Raw genomic sequence first — 17,396 nt, 5'->3', positions numbered from 1 at the left:
GTTTGACCAGACCAACTGGATGATGGACTGGCTCAACTCTCAAGATTGTCTTGTTTTTTGCAGCATGTGAACTGGCTAATGTTTCTGATTCTTTCTCCCCCTCTGCTCCCTGTCCCGTCTTCTCCCCTCCCTCTCTTCCTACTCCTCTGTACTCTACCATACTTGCCCCTGGTTCCCTCCTCCATTTACCCCTCCCCCAACACATCCCTTAAGTGTTTTTTTTGCATAATAAGTAATACTAAATAATTACATTGTACAATAACTGATTTTTCAATACCGATCATTGGAGGACCAAAAAAAACGGTACCGATTGATCGGCCAATTAAAAAATATATATATTTGTAATATAATATATATATATATATATATATATATATTTTTTTTTTAAATGAATGACAATTACAACAATACTGAATGAACAATGAATATTTTTATTTTAACTTAATATAATACAGAAATAAAATCGATTTGGTCTCAAATTAAATTATGAAGCATATTCAATTTGGTTTAAATAATGCGAAAACACAGTGTTGGAGACAAGTAAAGTGCAATATGTGCCATGTAAGAAAAGCTAACGTTAAAGTTTCTTGCTCAGAACATGTGAAAGCTGGTGGTTCCTTTTTAACATGAGTCTTCAATATTCCCAGTTAAGAAGTTTTAGGTTGTAGTTATTATAGGACTTTCTCTCTATACCATTTGTATTTCATATACCTTTGACTATTGGATGTTCTTATAGGCACTTTCGTATTGCCAGCCTAATCTCGGGAGTTGATAGTCATAAACATAAACAGCGCGGTGCATCCCAGCATTGCTAAGAGCTGCTGTTTGAATGAATGCTTATGAGCCTGCTGCTGCCTACCACCGCTCAGTCAGACTGCTCTATCAAATCGTATACGTAATTATAATAAACACACAGAAATACAAGCCTTTGGTCATTAATATGGTCAAATCCGGAAACTATCATTTCGAAAACATAACATTTATTATTTCAGTGAAATACGGAACCGTTCCGTATTTTATCGAACGGGTGGCATCCATAAGTCTAAATATTCCTGTTACATTGCACAACCTTCAATGTTATGTCATAATTATGTAAAAATCTGGCAAATTAATTACGGTCTTTGTTAGGAATAAATGGCCTTTCAACAGTAATATTGTTGCTAACATTAATTTAACTACATATGCAGGTTTAAAAATATATACTTGTGTATTGATGTTTATGGTTAGGTACATTATTGCAACGATTGTGCTTTTTTTCACTAATGCGCTTTTGTTAAATCAAGTGGGTCTCCCGGGGTGCCAGCTGTGCCATCAGAGTCCCTGGGTTCGCGCCCAGGCTCTGTCGTAACCGGCCGCGACCGGGAGGTCCGTGGGGCGACGCACAATTGGCCTAGCGTCGTCCGGGTTAGGGAGGGCTTGGTTGGTAGGGATGTCCTTGTCTCATCGCGCACCAGCGACTCCTGTGGCGGGCCGGGCGCAGTGCGCGCTAGCCAAGGTTGCCAGGTGCACGTGTAGCCTCCGACACATTGGTGCGGCTGGCTTCCGGGTTGGATGCGCGCTGTGTTAAGAAGCAGTGCGGCTGGTTGGGTTGTGTATCGGAGGACGCATGACATTCTACCTTCGTCTCTCCCGAGCCCGTACGGGAGTTGTAGCGATGAGACAAGATAGTAGCTACTACAACAATTGGATACCATGAAATTGGGGAGAAAAAGGGGTAAAAAAATTGATGTGATTCGATGGTAAATTAACAGGCACGCATTGATTATATGCAACGCAGAACAAGCTAGTTAACCTAGTAATATCATTACCATGTGTAGTTACAGTGGGGCAAAAAATATTTAGTCAGCCACCAATTGTGCAAGTTCTCCCACTTAAAAAGATGAGGCCTGTAATTTATCATAGGTACACTTCAACTATGACAGACAAAATGGGAAAGAAAATCCGGAAAATCACATTGTAGGATTTTTAATGAATTTATTTGCAAATTATGGTGGAAAATAAGTATTTGGTCAATAACAAAAGTTTATCTCAATACTTTGTTATATACCCTTTGTTGGCAATGACAGGGGTCAAACGTTTTCTGTAAGTCTTCACAAGGTTTTCACACACTGTTGCTGGTATTTTGGCCCATTCCTCCATGCAGATCTCCTCTAGAGCAGTGATGTTTTGGGGCTGTTGCTGGGCAACACGGACTTTCAACTCCCTCCAAAGATTTTCTATGGGGTTGAGATCTGGAGACTGGCTAGGCCACTCCAGGACCTTGAAATGCTTCTTACGAAGCCACTCCTTCCTTTCCGGGCGGTGTGTTTGGGATCATTGTCATGCTGAAAGATCCAGCCACGTTTCATCTTCAATGCCCTTGCTGATGGAAGGAGGTTTTCACTCAAAATCTCACGATACATGGCCCAAATCATTCTTTCCTTTATCAGTCGTCCTGGTCCCTTTGCAGAAAAAAAATATTTGTCCTCCAAACACGAGTTTTTACCAAAAAGTTATATTTTGGTTTCATCTGACCATATGACATTCTCCCAATCTTCTTCTTCAGACGGGCCTGGACATGTACTGGCTTAAGCAGGGGGACACGTCTGGCACTGCAGGATTTGAGTCCCTGGCGGCGTAGTGTGTTACTGGTGGTAGGCTTTGTTACTTTGGTCCCAGCTCTCTGCAGGTCATTCACTCGGTCCCCCCGTGTGGTTCTGGGATTTTTGCTCACTGTTCTTGGGATCATTTTGACCCCACGGGGTGAGATCTTGCGTGGAGCCCCAGATTGAGGGAGATTATCAGTGGTCTTGTATGTCTTCCATTTCCTAATAATTACTCCCACAGTTGATTTCTTCAAACCAAGCTGCTTACCTATTGCAGATTCAGTCTTCCCAGCCTGGTGCAGGTCTACAATTTTGTTTCTGGTGTCCTTTGACAGCTCTTTGGTTTTGGCCATAGTGGAGTTTGGAGTGTGACTGTTTGAGGTTGTGGACAGGTGTCTTTTATACTGAACAAGTTCAAACGGTTGACATTAATACAGGTAACGAGTGGAGGACAGAGGAGCCTCTTAAAGAAGTTACAGGTCTGTGAGAGTCAGAAATCTTGCTTGTTTGTAGGTGACCAAATACTTATTTTCCACCATAATTTGCAAATAAATTCATTAAAAATCCTACAACGTGATTTTCTGTCATAGTTGAAGTGTACCTATGATGAAAATTACAGGCCTCGTCTTTTTAAGTGGGAGAACTTGCACAACTGGTGGCTGACTAAATCCCGTTTTGCCCCACTGTAACTAGTGATTATGTAAAGATTGATTTTAAAAAGAAGAAAAAAAGTTTCATGCTAGCTAGCAACTTGAATTGGCTCCTTGCAGCCACAAGGTCCTTTTGATGCTGCACTCACGTAACATGTGGTCAGCCTGCCACGCAGTCTCCTCGTGGATATAATCGCCGTCCAAAAAGGCAGATTACCGGTTGTTATGAAAACTTGAAATCGGCCATGCTAATTAATCGGTCGACCTCTAACAATAACTCTTTCTGTCTCTCCCTTAGTGAGTCCAGTATCTGCCAGGCTCGGGCCACGGTGATGATCTATGATGATGGGAATAAGAAGTGGCTCCCGGCAGGAACCGGGCCTCAGAACTTCAGCAGGGTCCAGATCTACCACAATCCCTCTACTAACGCCTTCAGAGTGGTGGGACGCAAGATGCAGACAGATCAACAGGTTGTGTGTGTGTGTGTGTGCGTCTATTTACATTATCTATGGGTTTAAGTCTGTGTGCGTACATGTTTCACTGATTGTGTGATGTTGTACATCAACAGTACCAACAAGCCCTGCCAGCTGTACAACTGTGAATCAGCCCTTTTTCCACCTGTGGCCATGCGCAGGCACACGAACACCACTAACTTCCTCAGTAACACAAGCACAGACTCTACACCAGGTTCTCTGTGCTGGGTCAAAGGGCTGTGTTCTGCCTCCTATAGTTCCCCCATAAGGGCCAATAGGCTAATACAGGCCTGGGTGGCATGGAGCACATGGGGCCTATCAATACTTACACCACCTCCTACTGTTACAGCTTTAACAATAAAACTAGACAAACAGCACTATATATACTGAACAGAAATATAAACGCAACATGTGAAGTGTTGATTTCATGAGGTGAAATAAAAGATCCCATAAATTATCCATATCCACAAAGCTTATTTATCTCCTATTTTTGTGCACACATTTGTTTACATCCTTGCTAGTGAGCATTTCTCATTTGCCAAGATTATCCATCCACCTGACAGGTGTGGTATATCAAGAAGCTGATTAAACAGCATGATCATTACACAGGTGCACCTTGTGCTGGGGACAATAAAAGGCCACTCTAAAATGTGCAGTTTTGGTACACTAGACTATGCCACAGTCTAAAGTTTTGAGGGAGTGTGCAATTGGCATGCTGCCTACAAGAATGTCCACCAGAGTTCTTGCCAGAGAATTTAATGTTTTTTTAGAGAATTTGGCGGGCCTATTCCCACCCATGGTTGCACCCCCCCTGCCCAGTCATGTAAAATCAATAGATTAGGGCCTAATGAATTTATTTAAATTTAAGGATTTCCTTTTATGAACTGTAACTCAGTAAAATCGTTGCATTTATGTTCATTAATAGTATCTCACCACCCCATCCCTCTCTCCATATCATCCTCTCATTAAACATCCAGTCGCCTGAGTGTTCCCCCTAGACGTTTGTTTCCTGAGAGGGGTTGGCCAGCTCAACCACTTCCTGTGACAATTTAAGGATGCCTTCCCCATCTCTCATTACTGTTGCCTCTGTTTGCATCTCTCCCCTCCCTCCCGCCCCTTTGTTCTCTTGCTCTCTCTCTTTCTGAGTATCTCTGTCCCTTCTCTCTGTGTCTGCGTCTCTCTCTCCCTGACTCTTTTGGCGCGGGGAGTTAAGGCGCTCGCTCCTCCGCTCTGTGGAATTCAGGGATTGTAAAACAGAAACGATGCATCAGCACATTCAGACTGAGTCACTCAAACCCAGAGCACTGTGACTTGTATTGAATCATCAGGCTGGTGCCACCTGCTGGGCGGATATAAACCTAGGGTACATTTCTCTTGTCCAAACTGGCTTCCTCTACCTTGATCTGAAAGCACAGGCTGAGTGCAATATGGGAAAAGCTTTCAATTAGGGAAGATTAGACTGAGATGCAACCTAAACACGAACACTTAGAGCAGGGCAATATATAATCTAATGGATCCACATACCGGTATGGATTTTTATCACTGAGTGTCAGTATTAAGGTCTAGTATTGCCATAACCAATGTAATTCCTTCCATACAACATGAGTAAAGACTGTTCTCTTATCTAAAATCTCAATTTCAACTATATGGAGCCCCACCTTGTTTTTTGATAACGAAGTGGTATCCGTGATATGCCAATGTTGGGAGTGTCATGTCTTGACTCCGACCCCCTTCTCTCTCTAAGGTGGTGATTAACTGTCCGATTGTAAAAGGCCTGAAGTACAATGAGGCCACGCCCAACTTCCACCAGTGGCGGGACGCACGGCAGGTGTGGGGCCTCAATTTTGGCAGTAAGGAGGATGCTGCCCTCTTCGCCAACGGAATCGCCCACGCACTGGAAGTGCTCAATTCCCTGTCAGACGCAGGTACTATTATCGTACATGCAGCCTCAACATGCTTTGCAATTACCTAAAGGCACAGCACTGTCTGAGAAAGAATTGCGAGAGATGCATGTGTAGAAACATGAGCATGACTTGCATCTCACAGCTTTCTTCCTAAGTCATACTCTCTCTCCCTTCTCCATCTCCAGGTTACGCTACCCTCCCACGCCCAGTGTCAAATGGACCCTCCCCAGAGGAACTGGAACAGCAGCGGAGGTACCAAGTGTGGGATATCTGGGGTGGGAGGGGGTAGTACAGTACACTCACCTTTACTTCCAGATTGAGTTGTAATTAAGGGTCAATACAAGTATCATGACAAAATATCTTCGTATGACCAGAGTCCCACTGATCTGGTTTTACATAACCACACATGCACACTGACTCAAAGGATTTGTCGGCATTAGCCTACCGCTGCTTAGCCCTCAGCCAGCCTCTTGAGGACGGAGTCTGTAAAGCAAAAGAAGGTCAACTCTTTGACGTCGAAATCTGTCCTTTCCCACCAACTCCTCTCCCTGTGGACCCCACACTCGCCAAGGATATGCCCAGCTTTTACCCCTCATCTCATTTAGTCTAATGGGCAATATATAACACACTGGGGAGGCTCTGGGATAGGCTGGCGAGATCGTCCATCAAATGGTGGTAGTAATGGTCACAGATATGATTGTCAAGATGGTACCGACTGTAAGGGGCGACATCTTACGAGCTCCAACTCCTTTGCTATATAGTGACTTTTATCGTGTTTATCTTTTTTTTTGTACAGAAATGTTCAATTGCTGGAAATGAGCTGTTCCAGACAACTGTGTGATCACGCTCTCCGTAGCCGATGTGAGCAAGACCTTTTTAAACAGGTCAACATTCACAAGGCCGCTGGGCCAGGCGGATTACCAGAACGTGTACTCCGAGCATGCGCTGACCAACTGGCAAGTGTCTTCACTGACATTTTCAACCTCTCCCTGTCGGAGTCTGAAATACCAACATATTTAAAGCAGACCACCACAGTCCCTGTGCCCAAGAACACTAAGGTAACCTGCTTAAATGACTACCGATCCGTAGCACTCACGTCTGTAGCCATGAAATGCTTTGAAAGGCTGGTCATGGCTCACATCAACACCATTATCCCGGAAACCCACTCCAATTTGCATACTGCACCAACAGATCCACAGATGATGCATTCTCTATTGCACTCCACACTGCCCTTTCCCACATGGACAAAAGGAACACCTATGTGAGAATGCTTTTCATTGACTACAGCTCAGCGTTCAACACCATATTGCCCTCAAATCTCATCACTAAGCTAAGGACCCTGGAACTAAATGCCTCCCCCCTGCAACTGGATCCTTAACTTCCTGACGGGCCGCCCCCAGGTGGTAATGGTAGGTAACAACACAAACGCCATGCTGCTCCTCAACACAGGGGCCCCTAAGGGATGTGTGCTCAGTTCCCTCCTATACTCCCTGTTCACTCATGACTGCACGGCCAGGCACAACTCCAACGCCATCATTAAGTTTGCAGATGACAGAAGTGGTAAGCCTGATCACAGACAATGATGAGAGACCTGACTGTGTGGTGCAAGGACAACAACCTTTCCCTCAACATGATCAAGACAAAGGAGATGATTGTGGACTATAGGAAAAGGAGGACCGAGCACGCCCCCATTCTCATCGACGGGGCTGTAGTGGAGCAGGTTGAGAGCTTCAAGTTCCATGGCGTCCACATCACTAGTTCCACATCACTAACAAGCACACCAAGACAGTCGTGAAGAGGGCACAACAAAACCTATTCCCCCGCAGGAGACTAAAAAGATTGGGCATGGGTCCTCAGATCCTCAAAAGGTTTTACAGCTGCACCATCAAGAGCATCCTGACGGGTTGCATCACTGCCTGGTATGGCAACTGCTCGGCCTCTGACCACAAGGCATTACAGAGGGTAGTGCGTACGGCCCAGTACATCACTGGGGCCGAACTCCCTTCCATCCAGGACCTCTATATCAGGCAGTGTCAGAGGAAGGCCCAAACCATAGACTGTTCACTCTGCCACCGTCCGGCAAACCGTACCGGAACATCAGCTGTCATACACTACATACAGTACCATGCGAAAGTATTCGGCCCCCTTGAACTTTGCGACCTTTTGCCACATTTCAGGCTTCAAACATAAAGATATAAAACTGTATTTTTTTGTGAAGAATCAACAACAAGTGGGACACAATCATGAAGTGGAACGACATTTATTGGATATTTCAAACTTTTTTAACAAATCAAAAACTGAAAAATTGGGCGTGCAAAATTATTCAGCCCCTTCACTTTCAGTGCAGCAAACTCTCTCCAGAAGTTCAGTGAGGATCTCTGAATGATCCAATGTTGACCTAAATGACTAATGATGATAAATACAATCCACCTGTGTGTAATCAAGTCTCCGTATAAATGCACCTGCACTGTGATAGTCTCAGAGGTCCGTTAAAAGCGCAGAGAGCATCATGAAGAACAAGGAACACACCAGGCAGGTCCGAGATACTGTTGTGAAGAAGTTTAAAGCCGGATTTGGATACAAAAAGATTTCCCAAGCTTTAAACATCCCAAGGAGCACTGTGCAAGCGATAATATTGAAATGGAAGGAGTATCAGACCACTGCAAATCTATGTTTGAAGCCTGAAATGTGGCAAAAGGTCGCAAAGTTCAAGGGGGCCGAATACTTTCGCAAGGCACTGTACGTGCACACACACGCATACCAACACAGCACGCACACACTTTTACACTAATTTGCCGCTGCTACTCTGTTCTTTATTTTACTCTTATTATATATCATGATGCCTAGTCACTTTACCCTGCTTGTACATACAGTATCTACCTCAAGTACCTCGTAGCTCTGCTCATTTTATTTGGTACTGGTACTCCCTGTATGTAGCTCCATTCTTGTGTATTTCATTCCTTTTGTTGCTATTTTATTTTTAAACTCTGCATCATTGGGAAGGGCTCGTAAGCAAATGTTTGACAGTAAAGTATACACCAGCCTTCAGTCAACCAAGAGTGCTTTTAAAGTGTGTGTGTGTGGCAGCTGCAGGTCTTGTGGGTGACAGATGTGCTGGGGTAGGGGACCTGGATTGACACCGGATTAGGGCTTCTTGGCCAAATGTGTAATTTCAGTGCTGGACTAATCAGGAGCTCCTTCACCAACCCAGCATAGCCGCCTATTCAGCACAAGTTAATAACAGATATGCTCTTCAGTCTAATGCTGCTCCAGAGCCATTTGTCACAATTAGACAAGGATTGTTTGAAAATGGTTGTTGCTTTAATTAAATAACTGCTGATACACTTGCCATGTCATTAGTGTGGAAAGATGAAAACCAGAATGTAATTTCTCTGCCAGGTCACCTCTGGCTTGAGACCTCATTTTCAGGGAGGATGTGGTGCCTTTCCATTCATCCCTTCACCAGATACATTGTTATATTATTTGTGCCTCTTAATCTGTTGACTGTTTTGGTGTGTTTAGTTTGTTTGTTTGTCTCTTAGTGTTAATCCCCATGAGTTTTATCCCTGTAGGCTGGAGCAGCAGAGGCTGGAACAGCAGGAGACAGAGCGTCAGGAGAGAGAGAGGCAGGAGAGAGAGAGACAAGCTGCAGCAGGTCAGAGGTCACACTGACGGCAATACAATTAGCCTATTTGATCACACCTTTATTTGTTTTACCCATTCCCTGAACGTAGTACACTGACTGTCTTAACGTTTTATTTATTTTTAGTGCCCGCTGCATCGTTGGCTCCCCCAGCACCTCCCGGCCCTCCTCCACCCCCCGGCCCTCCTCCGTCTGGGCCCCCTCCACCCCCGGGACCTCCTCCCCCAGGACCCCCGGCCGCAGGATCAGGACCCCCGCCCGCCCCACCACTGCCCTCCCCGGGAGGAGATGGGGGTCTAGGGGGAGGTGCAGGGGGCCTGGCGGCAGCCTTAGCCGGGGCCAAGCTCCGCAGAGTGGCCAAGGTGAGAGAGAGAAAGTGGCATCAGGATTAGAATTAGCATAACGATAGATACAAAACTATCTCCACATTTATGCAACCACCATTCATTTCTGTTTTGCAATGCTAGCAAGAGCTAAAGTGTTGTGTCGATACTGATACTCTAACATCTCCTGTGTCTTCTACTGCCCTCTGTAGGAGGATAGTGGTGCTGCTGCTGTTGCAGCACCGGCTGCCAAGCCTGATCAAAGCCGCACCAGTGCTTCCATCGGTGGTGGTGGTGGAGGAGGCTTGATGGGTGAGATGGCATCCATCTTGGCACGGAGGTAGGTGGCACTGAAGAACGCACTCCTATAAATGAACAGATCCATACGCCTCAGTCTATAGCGCTGTGTATGCCCCTCTATGGCACTGATCTAGCTTGGTGAATCTTTAATTAAGTGTTGTCTCAAACTCTTACTCTCCTTTTATGTCTGTCTGTCTTGTTCAGGAAAAAAATGGCAGACGGTGGGGCTAAGCCACCTGCTAAGATGGCAGATAATGTAAGTATTTGTTAATTTATTGGCCAACTATGTTGTGAATACAGATTTGAAAGGTGTCCATGTAGTCAGAAAACACACAAGTTTTGCTTGTCTAACTGTTTCTTTTCTCTCTACAGGAATACTCAGAGTCCCAAGGCCAAAGTGGTGAGAACCGTCTGTGTGTCAGTCTGTTTTGCTTGTATCTGGAAGACAAATTTGTTTAATATTAGACTTTTATACAGTTTGGATTTAAAATATGCCTCTCTGCTTTTTAGACACTCTTGGACGAAGACCTTGGGAGAAATCAGCCACTATGCCAAGGTAAGGTTTCAGCTTCCTATGCTCTCTCCGTGTCTGTAGTAAGAGCAGCCTGTGTGGACGCATGTCAATCTCAGAATTCAAAGAGGTGTGTGTGGTGTTGATTGTGTCTCGTTCTAAGAGCAGTGTGTGTCTCACAAACAGGAATCACTCCATCTCCAAGAGCATGGACTCCACCTCTCCCTTGTCCCAAGGTCCCAGGTACAAAGTCCCTTCCCTGACAAGACAACAGGACTGACGCTTTGCTGCTCTTCCTAACATACCGTCCCACCTCCCTTCCCTCTGTCAGGTCAACAGGGGCACAGCTTCAAAGAGTGGTGCTGGGCCATTGTTCTGTTGACAGCACCACCTAGTGGACTGCAGAACGCTGTGACTTCTGTGACAGCTTTTATCATCTCTGCTCAAAAAGCTGCAGGATTCCATTCTGATATGTGAATTGATTTATTTATTTGTACCAAAGAAATCAAGTGATGGACAACAATACAGATTTGTTAAAAAATATATATTTTAAATGTTGTGGAGGTGTGGTTGGAAGCCCAAGGGCTTATATTAAAAAAACACCACAAAAAAACAAAATCCAATACACGAGTACAAAAACGTTTGTTAAAACGGATAACAAAACCTACTAATTATAAATTAATTGATCAGTAATCACACAAACCATTTTAGTATGAGAGTTAAGCTATATGAAGGGGATTACTGAATAGTTTGGTTCATCAGGCTGACCCCCAGTTATCGCTTAAGGTTATTGCCAAAACAGAATCCCTCAATGTGAAGATAAGCATTTCAGAGTATGTTACTTCTATATCTGATAGATAATCGACTATGTGAGAGAGATTTCAGAATTTACCTGGAAGAATCCATTGACGGGTTTAGGTAAACTGTCTCGGGAGGTACGAATATTTGTAGATGAAAGTGCACAATTGGCGTACATTAATGTCGTAAATAGACACGATATTGAGTTTCTTAAACAAAGGTGCAGATGGAGCCAGGTAATTAGAGGAGGTAGCTAGTCTTAAGTAATTTGTGTAGGTAGGAGGCATGTGTACTGGCCCAGACAATATTACAGTAAATGAGATATGGGTACATTTTAAACTATAGTATAGAGTTAGGAAGCAAGCCTGATGACCCAAACCACTAATCTTTCTGATGATACCAACAGATTTCATCACTTTGCTGCAGACAAATTGAATATGATCTTTCCAGGATAACTTTTCATCAATTACAACTCCAAGGAATCTAGTGGATGTGACTTCCATTTCATTCCTACCAATTGAGATTTTTGGCTCTTTATAAATAAATAAAATGTTTTTACAATATTTCTTATTGTAAAGAAAATGGGAAGTACGGTAGAAGACACAGCAGCACGGTCATTGATATAGATTAGGAATAACAAAGGTCCAATTATCGATATCTTGACCCTGGTAGATGCACAGCCATTTGAATAAACACCTTGTTCTCTACCATAAACATAACTATATAACCAATTATACACTACCGTTCAAAAGTTTGAAGGCACTTAGAAATGTCGTTGTTTTTTAGAGAAAAGCACATTTTTTGTCCATTTAAAATAACATCAAATTGATCAGTAAATTCAGTGTATATATTGTAAATGACTATTGTAGCTGGAAACGGCTTTAAAGAAAATGTTTTTTATGGAATATCTACATGGGCGTACAGAGGCCCATTTATCAGCAACAATCACCCACCCCTGTGTTCCAATGGCATGTTGTTAGCGAATCAAAGTTTATCATTTTAAAAGACTAATTGATCATTAGAAAACCCTTTTGCAATTGTTAGCACAGCTGAAAACTGACCTTTAGACTAGAGTATCTGGAGCTTCAACATTTGTGGGTTCGATTACAGGCTCGAAATGGCTAGAAACAAAACTTTCTTCTGACACTCGTAAGTCTATTCTTGTTCTGAGAAATGAAGGCTATTCAGTGCAAGAAATTGCCAAGAAACTGAAGATCTCGTACAACGCTGTGTACTACTCCCTTCACAGAACAGCGCAAACTGACTCTAACCAGAATAGAAAGAGTATTGGGAGGCCCCGGTGCACAACTGAGCAAGAAGACAAGTACATTAGTGTCTAGTTTGAGAAACAGATGCCTCACAAGTCCTCAACTGTCAGCTTCATTAAGTAGTACCCGCAAAACACCAGTCTCAGCGTCAACAGTGAAGAGGCGACTCCGGGATGCTGGCCTTCTAGAGGTCCTCTGACCAGTATCTGTTCTTTTGACCATCTTAATCTTATCTTTTTATTGGCCAATCTGAGATCTGGATTTTTCTTTGCAACTCTGCCTAGAAGACCAGCATCCCGGAGTCGCCTCTTCACTGTTGACATCAATTTGATGTTATTTTAATGGACAAAAAAATAGGCTTTTCTTTCAAAAACAAGGACATTTCTAAGTGACCCCAAACTTTTTAAAGTATTCAGACCCTTTACCTAGTACTTTGAAGCATCTTTGGCAGCGATTACAGCCTCAAGTCTTCTTGGGTATGACACTATAAGCTTGGCACACCTGTATTTGGTGTTCTTCTCTGCAGATCCTCTCAAGCTCTGAGGTTGGATTGAGAACGTTGCTGCACAGCTTTTTTCAGCTCGTTCCAGAGATGTTCGATCGAGTTCAAGTCTGGGCTCAGGCTGGGCCACTCAAGGACATTCAGAGACTTGTCCCGAAGCCATTCCTGCGTTGTCTTGACTCTGTGCTTTGGGTCGTTGTCCATTTGGCAGGTGCACCTTCTCATCCATCGGAGGTCCTGAGCACTCTGGAGAAGGTTTTCATCAAGTATCTCTCTGTAATTTGCTCTGTTAATCTTTTCTTCTCCTGACTAGTCTCCCAGTCCCTGCTGCTGAAAATCATCCCCACAGCATGATGCTGTCACCACCATGCTTCACTGTAGGGATTGTGCCAGGTTTCCTCCAGATGTGACACTTGGCATTCAGACCAAAGAATTCGATTTTGGTTTCATCAGACCAGAGAATCTTGTTTCTCATGGTCAGAGTCCTTTAGGTGCCTTTTGGCAACTCCATGCAGGCTGTCATGTGCCCTTTTTACCGAGGAGTGGCTTCCGTCTGGTCACTCTACTGTAAAGGTGGAGTGCTGCAGAGATGGTTTTCCTTCTGGAAGGTTCACAGAGGAACTCTGGAGCTCTGTCAGTGACCATCGGATTCTTGGGCACATCCCTGACCAAGGCCCTTCTCCCCTGTTTGTTCAGTTTGGCCGGGCACCCAGCTCTGGGAAGAGTCATGGTGGTTCCAAACTTATTCCACTTAGGAATGATGGAGGCCACTGTGTTCTTGGGGACCTTCAATGCTGTAGAAATGTTTTGGCTACCCTTCCCCAGATCTGTGCCTTGACACAATCCTGACTCAGCTCTACAGACAATTCCTTCTACCTCATTGCTTTGTTTTTGCCCTGACATGTACTGTGAACTGTGGGACCTTATATAGACAAGTATGTGCCTTTCCAAATCATGTCCAATCAATTGAATTTACCACTGGTTTACTCTAAGTTGAAGAAACATCTCAAGGGATGATCAATGGAAACAGGATGCACCTGAGCTCAATTTCTAGTCTCATAGCAAAGGGTCTGAATACTTATGTAAATAAGATATTTCTGTTCTAAAACCCTGTTTTCACTTTGTCATTATTGGGTATTGTGTGTAGATTGCCGAGGATTTTTATTTATTTAATCAATTTTAGAATAAGGTTGTAACGTAACAAAATGTGGAAAAGGTCAAGGGGTCTGAATCCTTTCCGAATACACTGTAGATGCCTTTTTCTTATTCAACAGTTGAGGGATGATTTTCCAAGTTTACTTTATATTATTTAAGGATTCTTGGAATTTGATATCCCTTGATGTAGTATAGAATGGAATATTGTGTGTTTGGCCTGTTATTTCTGGACATTTGGTGTTGTGGTCAACAGTCAAATGTCATTGAAACTTTGAAAGCCATCCTTGGGTTGTCTGTTTTTCACAGAATGTGGTTTTGTATGTGTGGTGCTTCCTGAGGCTTCTTTGGTGGTGCTATGGTGATGGGTTGTATTGACAGCGTAGGTTGTCACAGTGATGAGCCTATGCTCGATCTTAATCAGTCCCTCCCTTTCTGCCTCCCCTACCCACTTGCTTTCTTTCCCCCCCATTGCCACACCTCATCCAGGGTGAAGCAAGCAGGTGTTAATAATGATGCTGGAGGTGGTGAAGAGACTGATATTGAGAGGATTAAACAGGTAAATATTATTTTCTGCTGCACCTCGAATGCCAAGACTAGTAAAGACATACTAATACTGTAAATGATATAATGTTTTGATTGCTTTTTGCAGGAGATTCTTGATGAGATGCGGAAGGAGTTACAAAAAGTCAAGGAGGAGATAATCGGAGGTGAGACTTCAGATATTTGTTTTGGGCCTCAACCATGTTTCACACAGACTGTTCCAATGACGTTAGTATAAAAGTCCAAATTAGGTGAGGGAGAAAATAGCAAAGGCACTACTTATTTTGTCAGATGTTGTATTGATTGTTCCTTGTCTCCTGTTCCACAGCCTTTATTGAGGAGCTACAGAAGAGGGGCTCCACATAGTTCTGCTAGTGTGTGGCGGGAGGAACTGAGGGATAGAATGGATAGAGGACGTTATGGCCCTGTGTGGACCTCTCCCCCATCACCCCCTCCAGTGTACCCCAGGGATTTTTCTTTATCTTCCTCACATTCACATACCTACATAATTGCATTTAATTGTACCTTAACCCAGGGAACCGATTTAACAACCACATCCAAACAAAGGACTAGATCACCTGCTGCGATGATACCAGCTCTCCTCGCTCATCCCTTCTTGTCTCCAACTTTTCCTTCATTTCATGACAACCACTGCAGAGCACATAATCACAGCTGTTGTTGCTCTTACGCCTTGTCATGTACAGTTGTATTTCCCCCCCCCCCCCCCCCCCCCCCCCCATGTATCTGTCCCATAGAAATCGTGCTCCTATTCACTACCTTTGTCAGACAGACCATTGTATTTACTGGGGTATTCAGTAATCAGGGAAGATCATATCATTCATTCTTGTTACTGTAATGGCAGAGTGGGTGGTTGGCTTTTGTAAGAATCCTCTTTAACCTGGCACAACTTCAACCTCATACGGCCTTCAAATAAAATATTTTAGATAGGCCTAGCTTTCAAGGGTTATGTTGTGTTGTCTTGGCCTATTTTGAGAATGTGGGAGGACCCTACCAGATTGTTCATGGACCCTGTGGTTGAGGGCTTTCATCCACAGCACACACTGCTCCCTGCAGGCCTGGTGCACAACGGCAAGAGCTTATACTGCCTTGAAGCAAAGTCTACCGCTCCCAAGTGGACTGTTCTGTCAATGGCCTCAATAGAGAAACTACGCAAACTTCAATTCTACAGACTTGGAGAAGTCAGAGGAGACATGCAAAGGGAATGTGATGGACGACTGCCCGGAGTGCTGTGAGAGAGGAGAGTGCTGTGGTTCTGTGCTATGGAGGGAATCCTTGTTCTTTCTGCAATGTACTTGGCCTAGAGAAAGTGTGTATTTTGTGTGCCACTCCCTGTGCCACACACTCATCTTTACCTTCTGCTCAAAACAAGACACTAATCATTGGCCAGTGCAGTTGTCCTAAACTGTACTGTTTTGTTTTCAATTTTAGGTGTGTTTTCTAACTACATTGAAATATAAAAATAAAAAAATCCATAACTATGTCAATTGGCCATGACCAACTGCCTTGGAGAATAGATCTTTGTTTTGAGGGAAAATATTAGCAAAACTGAATTAATGTTTCTATTTTAATTTGAGGTGAATGGGAATTGTTTTGATTGTTTTCTTTTTAAGAGAATATTTTGGGTTACTGTTTTTTTTTCTAATAGAGTTTAAGCTTTTTACACTGAAATATAAATAAAACATTGTAGAGACACTGGATTGGAGATGCCTTTTATAGTCAAATACAGCCGCTTCTTGTAACGTGAGTCTTGGGTTTTACCTTTTGTTGGTCTTGCCATTGAAGTGCATTTCCATCCTTTTCAAGCCTTTAATATTTTCAGGATATTCTGGCTGTCAAGGCATTGAATTGAATTATGGTGTTGTGCATGTATTCAATACAGCTCAAACGCATTTATGAACATTTTAAATAGGAAAGAATGAAATGTATTTAGATATTTTCAATATGACTCACAGCATAGGGGTGGGGGATATAGGAATGTTTCTCTAGTTTTGTTCCTTTCAGAGTGAGGGATCAAATGTTTTTCTCTATTAAAGTGTGATTGGGGACCCAACTAAAACGGTTGTGTCAGGGTTAGATCTATGGTTAGAGTAGGATCCCATTTATGATCAACTGGTCCAATGATTCAGACAGGACATACATGAGACCTTATGCATGCTACAGGACAGTAACATGCACGATAGAACAGCACCTATGAGTTTAGAATTAATTTCAACGAGTCATTCTAGAGCTGAGACCTTGGGACAGACACTATATTTAAACATATAAACATGAAAATCCTAAACTTTATGAACAACATGCAGAGAGGACATATCCACTTTTAAAGTCCGCTGCCTATGATGAAGCGTGAATTATCCGGAACTGACGTAAAAGGGCGAATGATGTGGCACAAATTGGAAGTCAATGTGAAATAAATAAGTATAAATAAGTGTTTGCCATCTTAGATAAATAAGGTTTGTTTTAGACTGTTCAGAGGCCAAAGGCAAAGATGAAATGACAGCTGGAACAATCATATTGGTTTGTCTTTCCTTCCAGAGATATCCCCAGCGGCTTCCGGATTGATAACATTCTGACAAAGATGGTGGCTAAATGAAGACATCTAACTCTGGCCGTTTACCTTCGAAAAAAAATTCCCAGTTCCGGTTTGCTTAAGGGGGTGGCGCTCAATGCGATAGCAGCTATCGGTTTAGTTCACTGACTGTATATGAACAAAAACGATTAGGGAG

General features: G+C 43.4%; 1 protein-coding gene across 3 annotated transcripts in view; it reads left to right on the top strand.

The window, feature by feature from the left end:
- Nucleotides 1-15,249, top strand: part of LOC139386060 (vasodilator-stimulated phosphoprotein-like) — a 29,364-nt gene extending 14,115 nt beyond the window's left edge. For 2 of the 3 annotated variants that reach the window (XM_071131476.1, XM_071131477.1), the window contains 13 exons: nucleotides 3,534-3,705; nucleotides 5,453-5,633; nucleotides 5,798-5,864; nucleotides 9,185-9,267; nucleotides 9,382-9,617; nucleotides 9,791-9,918; nucleotides 10,083-10,134; nucleotides 10,251-10,278; nucleotides 10,389-10,434; nucleotides 10,576-10,632; nucleotides 14,599-14,668; nucleotides 14,762-14,819; nucleotides 14,981-15,249. In XM_071131476.1, the coding sequence (XP_070987577.1) occupies nucleotides 3,534-3,705; nucleotides 5,453-5,633; nucleotides 5,798-5,864; nucleotides 9,185-9,267; nucleotides 9,382-9,617; nucleotides 9,791-9,918; nucleotides 10,083-10,134; nucleotides 10,251-10,278; nucleotides 10,389-10,434; nucleotides 10,576-10,632; nucleotides 14,599-14,668; nucleotides 14,762-14,819; nucleotides 14,981-15,018 (1,216 nt within the window). In that variant the 3' untranslated portion in view covers nucleotides 15,019-15,249. The remainder of the gene's footprint in view (nucleotides 1-3,533; nucleotides 3,706-5,452; nucleotides 5,634-5,797; nucleotides 5,865-9,184; nucleotides 9,268-9,381; nucleotides 9,618-9,790; nucleotides 9,919-10,082; nucleotides 10,135-10,250; nucleotides 10,279-10,388; nucleotides 10,435-10,575; nucleotides 10,633-14,598; nucleotides 14,669-14,761; nucleotides 14,820-14,980) is intronic. The other variant, XM_071131478.1, reaches the window with a different exon arrangement.
- The last annotated feature ends 2,147 nt before the right edge of the window (nucleotides 15,250-17,396 follow it).

This window comes from Oncorhynchus clarkii, chromosome 27 (assembly GCF_045791955.1).
Source record: "Oncorhynchus clarkii lewisi isolate Uvic-CL-2024 chromosome 27, UVic_Ocla_1.0, whole genome shotgun sequence".
Classification (NCBI taxonomy): domain Eukaryota; kingdom Metazoa; phylum Chordata; class Actinopteri; order Salmoniformes; family Salmonidae; genus Oncorhynchus; species Oncorhynchus clarkii.
The sequence above is the reverse complement of the archived record's forward strand: the minus strand, read 5'-3'. Positions and strand labels throughout refer to the sequence as shown.